Here is a 16,173-nt window from a genome sequence, read left to right as displayed (position 1 = left end):
GAACAACAGTGATGGTTGTCAAAATGACTGATGAAAGCGGTTGAACTTAAAACATTTCTTGTTTCGATCTAGGCGATCCTTTTTTCATGCTCTTGGCAACGATGTTTTTTTTGTTCGCTTTTTCTTGCTACTAACAACGGAGTGTCCTGCATGATACAGTGGATCTTTTCTTTTTCAACTCAGGCTTTTACGCCTTTCCCTGCTTTTAGCAGCGGAGTGTCCTGCTTAACGCAGTGGATGCTGATCGTATCAGATAATCTTTTCGATTCCTTATGACTAACCAACTTTTCAATCAACTCCGATTAATCTTCGTCGCCAGATGTGGTACCTAGGTAGGGTAACACGGGGTGAGTTGGACATACGGGGTGATTGGGACCACCCCTTTATCTAAAAAAGTACGGCTCAACTTGGATTTTTTTATGTCACTTTCTTTTATTATTGAACTGTATGTAACTAACGTAAAAAAACTTTGGTAAAATTCGACAGGACGAAGGGAACGGTAGCATGAACACAACAAGCACTTTGATTGTCAAAAAATGTGAGTTTTCCGATCGAGGTTTTAAGGTTTTTCCCGCTGAATAAACAAACTTTTCGTGTATTGTGCAGTAAAGTTCTGTTCGCCTACAGAAGAGGAACAATTTGATGCAGCGAAACTGTAAGTTTGATAACAATAAATGAAATTAATTGCATTTTAATTTTTGCATGTTGTGTGGGGTGAATTGGTCCTACATATTTGAAGCTTTTCATTGATCTAATTTGTTCCAGATGTCACGGAATTACAAAAAGAGGATGGGCAGACAACGTTGGAAGAAGGAGGAGCTTGAAAGAGCAACTCAGACCATCAAGAACGGATTTTCTTTGACCAACAACGAAAGTGTATGAAAATGCACGAGCAACAGTGAAAAGATTCATGCAGAATTCGAGATGGTGTCAATCCAATTTTTCTGGTCTGGAATCTGGCCAAAAGATCTGGTATCGATTCCAAAACACTATTACTGATTGTAACATTATCCCAAAATACTTTACATAAACATAAGTATGTTTTTTCGATGAAACACACACTGGACCAAATCACCCCACAGACGGTCCAAATCACCCCGCATCAAATTTTAATGTCCAAAAATCATCTCTTTTATTTTATTATATATTTGGTAGTTTGAAGGCTGATATAATGAATAAACATTATTGATTGAGAGAAAACAAGTGTTGCTCAGTATACAATGTGACATTTTTGATTTAGACCGTATTGGTTTGGAAATATTAGGCGATTCGCTTAGGTGGTCCAAATTCCTCCCTTTTCCCCTATATTCGGCTTCTATTTGCTGCCACGTGTTGTTCGTTCGGTAGTACAGTATATGCTGATTCTTTAATTATAATACATATCAAGGTCTACTCATATTAGATTGCACAAAATACAAGAGTTAAGCTGCCCTTCGAGGATTATGAGAACACATTTTTTCGTTTAGAGTTCTTTGTGTTTTAATAATGTAATTTTTCCTCTATATCTTCTATTTCTTTTGTTGTTCCAGCATTTGGCTCGGAGTTCCTCCTCATGTGCAACGTGTCAAGATTGTTATTACCTTGTATCATGTTCTCCTCTTGTTCATTTAGTGTTTTTTTTGTTGGTTTCAGGCAAAATCCATAGAAATTGGTGATATATTTTATAGGACTATCGCATCTCTTAAAGTCGAGATTTCAGTGAGGCAACATATAGCCTGCGGCTTTTGCGCGGATCTAACGCAAGGACAACAGAAGAAAGAAGTAAGTATTCCGACAGATCAACAGCGACATTTTTGAAACCACATCGTTTCCCTTCATCAGCTCTATCTAGACTTAACTTCCGTCCGGGTTTGCTTTCAATATCGATCACATCGGAATACCATCGGAATGCACACTTTGGGGATGTGAGAGCGCAAACGAAACAATTATTTGAATAAATACGTTTTGCACTGTTTTATTCTTTTAGTACAATTTTATAATTATCCACACTACAATTTAATGTTATGTTATGTTAATGTGTTACAATACCCATTGATACTGGAACAATCATTCAAATCAAATGTGATTCACTGTTTCTTTGACCACCTTAGTTCACACCTCGTCAGTTCCTGTTTGGGTAATCAATCAGAGCAGCTACGACCGCAATGAGCTCCCGCTCCTTTCATAGGTGCACGCCACATTTGCATGCGTAAACTGAATTTTAAATAATCGGCTTCTGATCTTGAACCATACATATGCTCCATAGATTTATCCATTGTTCTCGTGGGTTCTGTGTAATAGCAGAATTAAAAGGAAGAAATACTCCGCAGCACGAAGCTATAGAAATAAACAGACGAAAACTAATATTCTACCATATAGCGTACCACACCGCTGTCACCTCTCATAAAAATGTCACAAGACCATTCAATTCAATAAAAGTCAATTCGAAATTTTCTAACCATTTCCTGGGAACAGTGAAATGCTCTGTAATTTTTTACTCCAGTTGACAGCTACGCTTGTTTTAGATAAGTGCAAAAATTTCACTATTCTTGTAATCTTAACTTTCCAAGATGCAAAAAGACAAACATTCTTACATTTCTAAGATACAATATGATTTTATAGAATAATTTCATTCAAATTCGTCAGGGTGATTGTGATGGACCAAACGCACACGATCATGAGGTGGTCTCAAACATCTCCCAATACCCATCGACGGAAGATTTCAATATTTAATGTTATCATGAAAATGGTTAAAATATTGATATCATTACAAATTCATTATCTCAAATGCTCATAGATCTTCTATTCTTCCATGCATTATGTTAATCATACTTTCAATGAGTTTCAATATACTTCATAAAATTTTATAGTGCTGTGATTAAAATAAACCAAATCGTAGAGATAATCATATAAACTACCGATAAATACAACTATGCTGCAGAAGTTGTATATATATTTTTTTTGAATTATGGTTCAAAACACAATGGTCTATAGTTCATTAAATCGTAAAGACAAGTATATCGTCGTTATATGTACTTGAAAAAAATGTTGTTCATATCGAATAACATGTATGTTTTCCATAATCTAGTTGTTGACAGCATTTTCTTCCCTTCATGCTACCATAACGTTTAAATGTAAAAACAAAGAATTGAATTGAATTTCAATACTCGATCTGTTTCACACGGTGTGTTATCGCTTTACTTTATGCATTATGCTTTACTTTATGCAATTTGGAACAAGATTATGAAAAATATGCCTGCAATTCGATATGACCAATACGTTTTGAAGTCTTACTCTAGCGCATTTAATCTAGCTGTCGCGTCATTGGAAATACTACTGTCTGAAAACTTAGAACCTTCTATTTGGATTTCCACCACTCTGGCGGTTCTGGTTCTGGTTACGGTTCTGCTGTGAATTATTCGGGGTTCCATCAAAACGCTTCTGTCCTCCAAAGTTTCCACCCCCATTGTTGTTTCGATTTTGGTTCTGACCACCGAAATTGTTACGTCCACTGGCATTGTTCTGGTTGCCAAAACTGTTACGATTTCCAGAGCTGTTACCGTAATTACCGTTGCTTGAAGTGTTACTAAAGTTACGTCCACTGAATCCATTTGCCAGATTCAAACTTGATAACGACGGATCTGAGCTATTGAAAGGGTTATTACCACTGGCCAAACCTTCGCCAAGACTTTTTCCCGAAATAAATGCCAAACGCAAGAGATCCTGAATGACTTGTGGATTACTGAAGTCATTGTTACCACTGTTAGATCCGAAATCATTGCGATTACCAGGGTTACCGAAATCTGTGGAACAAATGTATTATTAAAAACCAAAATCTAGTAGCTCAGAAGCACTTACTAATATCTGGGCCATTGAACCGACCGCGTTTTAATGGTGGAGGACCGCTAAATCTCGTCGACTGCACATTTTCCAGCACAGCTGGATTCTTATCAATAATTTCTTGCATAGCCAAAGAAATCTTTTCATCATTTTCTTTGAAAATTTTACGATTCACTTTATTTGTCAAAGGTTCTATTCCACAACGAACCGGTTTCTCACCATCAGGCAGCTGCAAGACCTTATCGCACACTTCCTTATCACGGAACTCAATAAGAGCCGTGTTACGATTCCTTTTCACAACACACTCGATGAAGCCAAATTTGCGAAACTTTTCAAAAAGCTTCTCTTCGCTAACGCCTATAATGATTTTGTTAGATAGTTTTTCTTCGTTCCTATAGACGAATTTCATTCCAGCTCGACGTAGGAGTTGGCAGCACTATGTCAGATAGCAGCAAAACTATGTGGGTGTAAACACATGGATCTTTTAAGCAACTTTACATACTTGAAATATTAAAAAAAATTAGACTACTTTTTTAAAAGGGCCGAAATTTTTGCTTGATTTTTTACAAAAAATAATAACTCAAAAACTATAATACCTGTAAGAAGGAATGGGTGAATTGCCAAGGAAAATCACTTTTATTGAACACTAGCTGACCCGACAAACTTCGTCCCGCCTATTTTTTTTCGGTATCACATCCACGTTTTCTTACTAAGCGCACGTTTATGGGTCCAATCCCAGAACTGTTCATTGATTGATCTTCTAATCTACCCTTTAAAATTATTTTTCACTATAAAATTTCAGTACTTCTACTAAAACTCGACATTAGAATATCAGATTATTTTCAGACACAATTCTCGTGCAAGATTTTTGATCCCCTTGCAAATAACGTTACATGGAATAAATGTTTGATACAAAAAATTTGATAGAATGAAGAGAACTCTAAATCGCACAATTCCTTTCTCGAGTTTTGCTCTTATCAACACATTCGGCGATCCATTTTTATTTATATAGATAGAAGACGATATAGGAGTGCGTTTTAACACATTAAAATTCATTTCCACTTTCTAACGAAGATCAATTTCTTTACCGCAAACATCCAATGGACTAACAACGCTTGTCAATATGTAATTGTAGAACACATGCGAATTGAATTTTTCGAATGTCAGAGTTTTCCGAAAATTTTTAATTGTCATGTTTGGTTGAAATATGTGCATTATTTTTATGGGAACCCCCATTCCTTTTAAGAGAAGGAAGGGGATCATACCATAATAGAAACATTTCTCGTGCCCAAAATCCCTCGCATCCCAAATTTGCTCCATTTGCTTGATTAGTTATGCAGAAATTTGTCTTTCATTTCAAAGGCAGCCCCCCTTAGAAAGGTGGGAGGAGTGTTGAACCACCTTAAAAATGTATCTTGCCCCCTAAAACCTCCACATGCCAAATTTGGATTCGTTTGCCTGATTATTTCTCGAGTAAGGCAAAAAAGTGTTTCATTTGTATGGCAGCCCCCATAAGAGACTGGTGAACAGTACCTAACTACTATAGAATCATTAATTGCACCCTAAAACCTCCACATACCAAAATTCGTTTCATTTGCTTGAATAATTCTCGAGTAATGCAGAAATTTGTGTTTCATTTGTATGGCCAATTTTACATCGCTGCATCGGTTTTCTTGTAGATGGCATCGGTCCTAAATTATCTACGTGAAAGGTGTTTAATGGGATTGGGATTGAATCAAGTTCACTTCGGGTTACACTGCGTTTCTTTTCACCGATAATACCAGCAACACATGTATCAATACATCGTTTAATTTTCTTCTCAACTTCAAAAATGAAATAGTCTACCTTCTTTTCTTTGGTTTTTTCACGCCGAAGTGCCCCTTATCATGGGCGAATTATTGCTGTATAATGTATAATCGTCGTGTTTCGCCATCACCTTCGTACAGTATGCCATTAATAATGGTGCAACCCTTAAATGAATCGCTTTGTCCAACAGCTGCCATAATCGCCTTCACTTTTTCGTAATTTTCTTGAGTAGAACGCGTCTGAGCACTAACAGTAGTTGATACAGGGCCTGATCACGAACGTCACTTTACGGTGAAAACGAAGTGAATTGTATACAACCTTATTACGGCTGTCACCGTGCGTGTAGAATCCAGAAGAGTTCATCCGTCGTGACAACTTTGATGAACTAGGTGTTATTATGAATACCACGATACTGTCATGTCACGGGAAAAACAGGTATATTTGTCACTTGTGTTTTAGATGGTGAAAGCTAGTCACGCGGAATGGAGTAAGTTTAATTTCGTATTTATTTAGTTTTTTTTGCTAACATTTTGGGTCTTGTCTTGTTTGTTTAAGAAACAAAAGATAAACAAACAGCAATTTACCCGCCTGGTGGCACTTTTAGAACGAAATTCAGACGTATCCAGAGGACGTAAATTTGTTTATTTGGATTCGGTAAATGCGCTATGGGATGTAATTAAGGATTAAATATGTAGTTCCCGTAGGCCCATCGAAACATGGCGGAGGTCTACTTCCGATTGTCTTGAATGAACAGAAATTTTTTGTTTCTATTTTTTAGGAGTAGACTAAGAGAGAGTTGCAACACCATAAAATGGCAATGGAGGCCACTGGCCAAATACGATCATGATTGATTATGTATAATGTTGATATGTTGATATTTTGAATATAAAATAATAACTGTAAAGTTTTTCCAACATTGCAGAGCTATTTTTTGGAATTCAAACATTCACAATTGGCGGCCCAGACCAGAATCAGGACGATAATTATAACTTTTTACGTTATAGATATCTTCAACGGTATTGTTTTGAAGACATATTTTGAATGAAAGAATATTAAAAAAGTGATAATAAATTTCAAACAAGGAAAAAATGAGTCAAAGCATTCACAAGATACTGTTTTTAAATTCATCTCTAGTTTTTTTTCCATAATTTTGATATGCGTCTAAAGAAAATCTTAATCACATTCCGCCTTTTTTCAAATTCCTTGAAACCCATCAGATGTTTTCTATGAGGATTATGTTTCTGACCGACGCTGCTGACCAGTTTCGGTTTAAATAATTATATCGAACCTCATGTCCCGTATATCAAATTACACGAGAATGGGAAGGATAAGATGAATAAACTTCAGAATTCCATATGGGACTAGCTCAGATTATACTGATCGTGAAGTGGATAAATTCGGGTTTGTTCTGAGATATAGAAGATATTATTATTCATCTAAATTGTAGAAACGGTTCATAAAAAATGATTCTAAATATTTCTCACTATTAAAACGAGTAAGACAGAGCTAAGTACAAGAGTATGCGAAATTTCGATTATTAAACATAATAGTCATGTTTTATTTCTAGCGTAGAATTACATTCCCATATGTTCAACAACTACATTATTCCCGAGCAACCAAGTATTCCTCCTCATCTTTGAGCCAGCATTTGATTCAGCAAACTAATCATCGAGGTATAATCGCAAACTTGTCGTTCTAAAATATACGATTAATTAAACGGAATATTGGGCCTGATCACGAACATCTCTTCACGGTGGAAACGAAGTAAATTGTATACAACGTTATTACGACTGCCACCGTGTGTGTAAAATCCGGAAGAATTCATCCGTCGTGACAACTTTGATGAACTAGGTGTTATTTATTTATTTTATTTATTTACACCGTCTTCGACTAGTCGTACAGACTGTAATTTGCTTATACCTATGATAGACATTTTATCCTATTTCTAAAAGCGTTCTTAGTCAAGTTTAAATCATACACATCACAAATAAGATTGAATTGGCGGAGGCAAGAATCGAACGGATTGTTGTAGCCGTAGTTTGTTCTGTGGTATGGTATTGCAAAGAAAGGCGAGCTCCGGAAACGTCTGGGAGGTATGTTGAGCGGGATCTGTGCAAGCAATTCAGGGCAGTCAATAGAACCTCCACGAATATCGAATATAAGTAACCGCTGCATCGTAATTCGTCTGGCTGATAATGCTTCCAATCCTATGAGCTTGCATCTGTCAGGGAATGGCGGTAGGTTGGTCGCATCATTCCATGGAAGTAGTCTAAGAGCGAAGCGCAAAAACTTTCTTTGCACCCGCTCGATCGACAAGGTGTGGACAGCGTGGTAAGGGGACCAGACTGGCGCAGCGTACTCTATCGTACTGCGAACTAGTGAACAGTATAGTACTTTCAGTGCATGGATATCTGTGAATTCAGCTGCGTGACGTCGAATAAAGCCCATAACGGAAAATGCTTTCGCGGTCGTAACCGCCACATGCTCACCGAATCTAAGCTTGGAATCAATAACTCCAAGGTCGTTGATGCACGATACACGTTCCAACTCTGTCGATTCCATCCAGTAATGATGCATAACAAGACTATTGCAACGGCCGAAAGAAATAATTTTGCACTTATTGCCGTTGACACGCATTACGTTGTCTCTACACCACACCAACATAGTGATAATATCTGCCTGGAGTGCATCACAATCTGAGGAAGTCTCGATAGTACGGTAGAATTTTAGGTCGTCAGCGAAAGAGAGTTTAGATGAGGAAAGTAACATGTGCAAGTCATTGATAAATATGAGGAATAGCATCGGTCCTAATACGCTACCCTGCGGTACTCCAGATGTAATATTAAAGACTCGGGATCGAGTTGAGTTGAGCGCCACATATGCGGTTCTGTAACGCAAGTACGAGGAAATCCAATTTGTGATTGAATCTGGAAATCCCATGTGCTTCATTTTCTCGATGAGCAGAGTATGCGGAACCGTATCGAACGCTTTCGCGAAGTCAACGTATACTGCGTCAACTTGTCGTCTATCTTCTACTTCGCGAGACAGGGCAGTGACGTAGCACATAAGATTCGTAGTAGTAGAGCGATGCTTCATGAACCCGTGTTGTCCTTCAAAAATAATGGGGGACATCACGTTGTACAAAACTTTGTGCACCAACCTTTCAAATACTTTACTAATACAACACAGTATAGTAACGCCACGATAATTCTCCACTTTTTTGTAGTTGCCAGACTTGTGAATGGGAACGATGTAGGCAGCTTTCCAGGCTTCCGGAAAGGTCATTTCACGAAGTGACTGGTTAAACATGAGGGTAATTGGTGCCGCTAATTCCCTCGAGCAGTTCTTCAGCAGTAGGGGAGGTATACCATCCGTCCCGCATCCCTTTCTGTTGTCCAGGGCATCGATAGTTTCCACAATTTCATTTTCGGTGAACTGGATCACTGGCAGGTCGATGTTGTATGCAGGAATGTGAGCAAAACAACCTAAGAATGTTGCGCAGGTTCCGGAGTTCGGGGGTCCACCACGGTTTGCTAGACATTGATCTGAATGAACGTCTTCTGCGAGGCACATTGTCATTAGGCACTGTATAGAGCTTGTCATAGAATGCTGATAACAGTTGTTCTATTGGTCCGGTTTGCTGTAAGAAGTCCCAATTGATAGCGCTCAGAACCGTTTTTAACTGCGCGAAATTGCATAGGTTGAAGTCATAGGAAGGATTATCGTCTAACTCGGTGTGCATAATTAGATCGTCGCTGTCCTCGTCGAGTAGTATAACAAAGGGTGCATGGTGATTGTCCACTGACAACAGAGGCGAGCCGGGTTCGATTACATCCAACTGCTCTGGAAGGCTCACAAATGCTAGATCAAGAAGCCTGCCATTCGCGTTCAGGTATTGGTTGACTTGTTGCAGTCCAATAGCAAACATTGTTTCGATGAGTGCCTGTTCATGTTCAAGGTTAACGTTTGTGGGTATAAAACCGTTCACATCATCATCAAATTGCCAACGCAAATTTGGTAGATTAAAGTCGCCTAGCGATACAACAATATCAACTGCGGCAGCTCGGTTCGCAACGTCCTGTACTGCGTTAGCATGCGCGTAATAGAGATCAGTGCTTGAATTGGGTGGCAGATAGATAACCACAAGGTAGAGGCACCTACGATGAAGTCGTAAGCAGACTGCGACTTGCTCGAGGTGGTCGCAATTCATTAGCGGAATAAACTCGCTGTTGAGTTGAGCTTTAACTGCGATTAGCGCTCCACCTCCCCGAGAATGCTGGCTTGATAACCGGCTCCGATCACAGCGATAGAATATGTAGTCGGTCGAGATCTCAGCACTATCAATGTCCTCCCGCAGCCAAGTTTCTCAGTGAGACAGTGGAACGAATGAGTGTGGGGAATAATGCAAAAACCAAATGTTCCACGTGACGGAGTGTCGGTTGCATGGAATTAAGTTTGGTTCATTTGTCATGAACTGCAGGGGAATTGGTGGTTGATTTTGATGTTGTCTCAATATCTTGCGCTGTCAGTAAAGTGAGTGTGAGATTTTGCAACTCTGGTTGCAACCCCATAAAATGATCGTTATGATTGATTATGTATAATGTTGATTGAAATACCGTTCATCTAGATATAATCGCAATCTTGTCATTCTAAAACATACGTTCAATTAAAAGGAATATTATCTCATACACTTATTAATTTTACCTACATAACGTTCAAACGTCCAAAATTATGCAACCGACACAACGTTAAAACGCCCGAAATTATGCAACGGAGTTCATTTTTACACGCAACTGTCCGTGACAGTGATGATAGACACAAAGAAGAAAAGTGAAGTGTAAGTGACGTGAAAGCGTTTGTGACAGTGATGTTCGTGATCTTTTTTTTTTTTTTTATTATTATCTGTATTATAGTGATTTTCAACTCAATTTGGCTGGTTCGTCACTTTTACTTTCATTTTTGGAAGAATGTCGGGAGTGAGCATGGATGTTACCACTACGCCAAATCGCCTCCACATGTTCGTGATCAGGCCCATTATCTCATACGCTGTATTAATTTTATCTGCATAACGTTCAAACGTCCGAAATTATGCAACCGACACAACGTTCAAACACTCGACATTATGCAACCAACAACCAACTTTCACTTCACGGAGTTCATTTACACACGCAACTGTCCGTGACAATGATGATAGACACAAAAAGATTAAGTGAAGTGTAAGTGACGTGAAAGCGTTCGTGGCAGTGATGTTCGTGATCAGGCCCACAGTCCACACATTTGCACGAGATAGTGCAACAACATGAGGTTTGACCTAACGAGGACAGCTGCTCGATCATCTTACAACCGATGTGATCGGGACTAGTGGACTTGGTGGAGCGCAGCGCGACGATGAGTTCTTCGACGGAGAAGTGTTTGTTGAACGGGTTTCCAACCCAATCGTTTGGACTCACGAATCGATCGACTGAGTTCGTGTCCGCTTTTTGCCGTCGGATGAACACGGAATCGTATCCCGAAATCGAGGAGTTTAGCGAAATATTCCCCTAGCATATTCGCGATGTCAACTGGATCGCTGTAGGTCATGCCATTCGCTTGCAGGGTAGGGGTTTGGAATCTTCTTTTCCCATTCAGCACGTTCACACGTCTGCATAGGTCCGCAGAAGACTGGCTTTCGTTGATGGATTTCAGGAAACCGATCCAACTGTCTAGTTTAGCCCGTCTCACTAGTCGCTTCACCCTTATGTGCTGCTCTCGGTACCTGTTCATTGCCGTTTCTTTCTCCGGGCCATCGTGCCGGATTCGTTTTGCCGCGCGCAGGAACCTCCTCCGTTTCTTGATTTCTTTTTTTGATGTCTTCAGACCACCAGTGCAGCACTCTCTTGCCAGGGTTGGGCTTTGTTTTAGGGATGGCGGATTCTGCTACCTCGGTGATGAATTCGTTGAGGTTCTGCGTGGTGGTCGAGTTGTCTCGGGCGATCAGGTGGCTGGGGGAAGCCCTGTAGAAAACCCAGTCAGCTTTGTCGAAGATCCACTTTGATCTTCGGGTGGATTGAGGCGACGGTGCGTTGAGGATGACTGAAATCGGATAATGGTCGCTTCCGTGTGGGTCGTCTGCTTTATTTCCCCCAGCTTACCTACCAAATCAATGCTGGCTGCGGAAATGTCAAGGGCTGAACTGCTGCGACTTCGACAGAAGTTGTCGGTACCGTCGTTCAGGACCGACAGCTCCAACGATTCAAAATAATGAGCGATGATGTTCCCCCTTACGTCCGTTGCCTGCGTATGATATATCTCATATAATTTTTTTAGAATTCTAAAAAAAATACGTTTTTGAGAAAAATTAGTTTTAATTTTTAAAATATTTTTTTTTTGCAATTTTTTTATGAAAATTTTAACAATTTCTTACATTTCATCCTTTGACTCGTATTTTGAGGTATTATAGTTTTTGATAGATATATTTTTTGTAAAAAATCAAGAAAAGATTTTGGCTCTTTTCGAAAAGTAGTCTAAATTAGAGATGGGCAAAACAGTTCACTTTGATGAACGGTTCACTCACTAACCGTTCTTTCGCTCTTTCGTTCAGCGATATTAACCCTCCTGTACTCGCGTGCAAAATCATAACACGTATACTTGCGCACGGTGTCACAGACCGAAAATTGAACTTCTCTGTAATGTTGCCATTGTATATTTTTCAGGCTTCATTGGCATTTATTTGAAGAGGGTATGATTGAATGAAAAAACTCCAAAAAAATATGTTTTTTTTCGTCTATATTATGTTTCAATAGTCATCTAATTCAGCCTCCTCAAAATAGAGTAATTTTTGATACTCCAACACAAATAACGAAATTCGATTTTTTCACTGTTATTAATTAACAGAAAGCAACTGAATATAATGCATGGAAGTATAAGGAGCTATAAAATAACATAAAAACGTATACATCGATTGTGGTTTCATTGGAGTAACTCCAATCAGAACATAGCATAACTGCATGCTCGAAACAAACATATTTTTTACATTCTATGCAGTTGTTGGGGTTTTTTCGAGTCTTTTATCGAAGAGAAGAATGTATAACGACCTTCTAGATAATTACCAGATGATAACGGTTCTGGAATATAAAGTTTGCATATTTCTAATATTCTTTGTCTCTGTTTTCTTGGTAAACTAAGAATTAATGCCTTTTTCAGATGGGGCATAAAATAAATGATATAAAAGGATTTCTAGGAACTTCCTTTTCTTTTTCTTGTTTTCTTGTCGATATTGTCCATTATAAAAAAATATCCCCGAAACTGTAACTGTTAAAAATTATCATAAGCTACCGATCAGTTTATAGTTCACTGTTTACAATTCTTCCAGAAGTGAAATTCTTTTACAAATGTGTATATGTATGACCATTATATTTAGCGAATAACTATACGAAAGTCAAACATTTATATTTCGATATCGTTGGATTGGATAGTGTACGTATGGGATTTATATTTTTGAAATTTAGTGAGAAAAGATAAGCTGCTTCATTAAAAGTCGCAAACTGTATGTGAAAATATGTTTATCGGTCGACAAAAGTTTGTTATAATTTGATGCGCCCAAAATATGTGCAATTTTTCATATTCTCTTTTTGGACAACACACAGGTTCACAAACAGTTCACTCTCCAACAGTTCACTCTCAAACAGTTCACTCTCAAACAGTTCACTCGCAAACCGTTCTTACGGAATCAGTTCGTTCACAAACCGTTCGCTCGCAATCAGTTCGTGGGGAGAACTATCGTTCTTTGAAAAGGAACGACTGCTCGTTCACTCTTTTCGGCGAACTATTTCTTTCGTACCGTTAGTGAACGGTTTGCCCATCTCTAGTCTAAATCCGCTTTGAATAGTTGAAATATGCAAAGTTGCTTAAAAGACCAATGTGTTTACACCCACAACGTTTCGCTGCTATCTGAGATGGTGCTGCCAACGGCCAGTCGAGTTGGCATGAAATTCGTTATTATACACACTTTTAAATGAAATACATACCAATAGTCAACCGCACTAATCTTACGGATGTTTCGGGATTGAAATATGTGTCCTTGCGTCCTGGGAACACATGGAGACAGCGGTTTTGAAAGTGCTTTCCATTGAAAGCTTTGATCGCATCAGTAGCTTGCTCACGGCGAGCATAATATATTAACGCAGCCATCACCATCGATGTTTGACTGGTCTTATAGGCTGGGATATTTGGCGAGAATATAAATTTAATGTGACCGCCAACGCTGGAGAAATAATCTCTCATGTCACGTTTATCCGCGGTGTAGGGAAGATTAGACACATAAATAGGCCACAATTTTGCCAACGGAAGCGGGGGCGGACGCATTTTGGATTCTTCACCATCCTCAAGTAATTTCTTGACATGCGATGGTTTGAGGTCAATTACTATTACAACAGAAGAAACCGTTACTCAAAATCAACTAAGAGAAATCTCGGCAAATGAAATACTTACTTAACGGTCCATTGTATCGTTTAACTCCAATGGCTTTATCTTCGGTCTCGCTACTGTCTGCTTTCGGCACTGGAAGCAGCTTACATTCTAATGCTTTCTCCACAGCGTCGACATTTTTGAAGCAAATGATTGCGTGCTCGTCAGCACACTTTCGGCGGCTGACAAATTCAATTTCACCAAACTGTACGAACTGATCGTAAATTGCCTCTTCAGAAACAGCTGTAAAATGAGCCAAAGTTTGAGTGTGAGTTTTCAAATCGAAAACTGTTCAAAATACTTACATTTATCTAATGAAGTTAGGTACACACTCGTTTTGTAGTTCGGAATAAGTGCAGCTGTAACATGTAGAGCATGTATGCGTTTACCTTCAAAAACTTGTTGATTCAAAGACTGCGCTGCCTTCTTAGCCGTAGCTTCGTCTTCATAAAACAACTGAGCGACTGCGCCATGACTATTGTTGATGACTTTCACCTCAAGTAATTTCCCACTGCTTTCGACCGCTTTTTTAAGTTCTTCTTGATTGGATACCCAATTCTCAGGTAAGTTAATCAATGAAACGCGATGCAGATTGCGGAAGAACAGTTTTGCCGCGCGCCATATTTCAATGTGATGATCTGCAAATGATAGATCAGTATTTGTATTGGAATCGTGAGAGATTTTTACTTACTTTGATCATGACCTGTTAAATCATAAACAGTGACTTCTTCGGTGTTGAGTTCTTTGATAGCAGCTTCCTTCTCTTCCTGTGTTTTGCATGATACGTATGCCAGGGGATGGAATACTAAGACGCCTGTTATTTCAGTCACATCTTTGAATTTATCATAAACTTGTTCTTCCGTGGTATCCTCATTTACCAAATGGACAAACACATTTTTCTTTATATTCCAAATTGCGATGTATTCAATATGCATGCGCAGACGGCGATTCCGGAACATAGAACCATCCTTAGCTTTGAGTGCCTTCGTTGCCGTATCTTTGTCTTTGAACAATAGCAGAGCTAGGGTGTACTTCAAATAATGGAAAATTTCAATATTCTCTACGGTAAATTCGTCGAAGTGGTCACGCAGCTCCTGTTCCGTCACATCGGCAGGCAAGTTACCAACGTTCAACTTTTTGCCGTTATCTGGAAAGAGACGTTTTCATGATTGCGCCAGACATCCAAAATTGGCATTCACAGAATTTGTCGTAAGAAATGTTTTCTGACATACTTGCAGATGTTTTAATAACTCTTAAAATATACCTGTAATATACTGTTGAGGAAATATACTAACAGTTGAGGAAACCCTAGATTGATAGTTCTGAAGTACGGTTTAAGTTAGATTCAAAACTTTTCGCTAACACTAGCTAGAATGTCCCTACCGATTTCTAATTGAATTCCTGTTAAAACTGCATTTTAAATTAAAATAAGAGTATTCTTCATTGTTCTCATTAATACTATATTTTAAAATTAAAATTTATGATTGAACATATCTCCAGGAAGAAAATTTGTAATAATTTACTTGTTTACTAATCTCCAGTTGAAAAAATAGAATTAAAAATGCCACCCGCTTTTTTCATAGCAACATTGGATAATCATTGATGTCGCGACTCAATATTTTCCTGCTCTCATCAAGCGCGCACCATTTTGGTAGACGCTTCGAAGCCTGGATTACTCAACAAAATGCATTGAAATTAATAATCTCAGTATGGTATGCATGCACTAAACATAAATCATAGTTTACATTTCTACTATTTGCTTGTTTTTTCTTTCTGATGCATCCCTCCTTTTGACGGCTTGGAAAATTTTCATAATGGCGTTTCTCTCAACAGGACTGACTGCTATTTTGCCGAAATACACTACACAGATTTCCCTTACCCGCGGCTTTGTTCAACGTATTTTCAGTTGAAGTCATTTTACACCAATATCGTCAGTGTTAAGTTAAATTTCACTTTCTGAAAAAGGAATACAAATTCCTGATCTGATTTATCACCGCTCTCAAGTGGGACGCTTCACTCAAAACCAATATATTTATTAAAACAAGAACGTGAAAAAACGATGTGTACGCGTTTTGACACCTTCAACCCGGCATAGCATTCGGT

At 38.6% G+C, this 16,173-nt stretch overlaps 2 protein-coding genes across 2 annotated transcripts in view; one reads left to right on the top strand and one right to left on the bottom strand.

Moving 5' to 3' along the window:
- LOC129761475 (uncharacterized) overlaps positions 1-1,910 on the top strand; it is a 102,381-nt gene extending 100,471 nt beyond the window's left edge. The window contains exons 5-6 of the transcript XR_008740452.1: positions 1,633-1,761; positions 1,822-1,910. The gene's annotated coding sequence lies outside the window, so the exon portion shown is untranslated. The remainder of the gene's footprint in view (positions 1-1,632; positions 1,762-1,821) is intronic.
- A 28-nt stretch (positions 1,911-1,938) lies between these two features.
- On the bottom strand, positions 1,939-16,168 carry LOC129761510 (uncharacterized). The gene is made up of 7 exons (XM_055759235.1): positions 15,950-16,168; positions 14,762-15,217; positions 14,376-14,708; positions 14,095-14,313; positions 13,632-14,027; positions 3,838-4,176; positions 1,939-3,782 (listed from the first exon to the last, which is right to left on the bottom strand). The coding sequence occupies exons 1-7, from the start codon at positions 15,984-15,986 to the stop codon at positions 3,328-3,330; spliced, it is 2,235 nt and encodes a 744-aa protein (XP_055615210.1). The 5' UTR covers positions 15,987-16,168; the 3' UTR covers positions 1,939-3,327.
- Positions 16,169-16,173: the final 5 nt, after the last annotated feature.

This window comes from Toxorhynchites rutilus, chromosome 1 (assembly GCF_029784135.1).
Source record: "Toxorhynchites rutilus septentrionalis strain SRP chromosome 1, ASM2978413v1, whole genome shotgun sequence".
NCBI classification, from domain to species: Eukaryota; Metazoa; Arthropoda; class Insecta; order Diptera; family Culicidae; genus Toxorhynchites; species Toxorhynchites rutilus.
Note: the sequence above shows the minus strand (reverse complement) of the source record. Positions and strands in the feature narration are given on the sequence as shown.

What these genes read in the sequence shown, in the direction of transcription:
- LOC129761510 (XM_055759235.1), bottom strand. Translation starts at nt 15,986, where the DNA reads ATGACTTCAACTGAAAATACGTTGAACAAAGCCGCGG. An exon ending in TACGTTGAACAAAGCCGCGG is followed by an intron (nt 15,218 to 15,949) that starts GTAAGGGAAATC and finishes GTCTCTTTCCAG; the next exon opens with ATAACGGCAAAAAGTTGAAC. An exon ending in TTTAACAGGTCATGATCAAA is followed by an intron (nt 14,709 to 14,761) that starts GTAAGTAAAAAT and finishes TATCATTTGCAG; the next exon opens with ATCATCACATTGAAATATGG.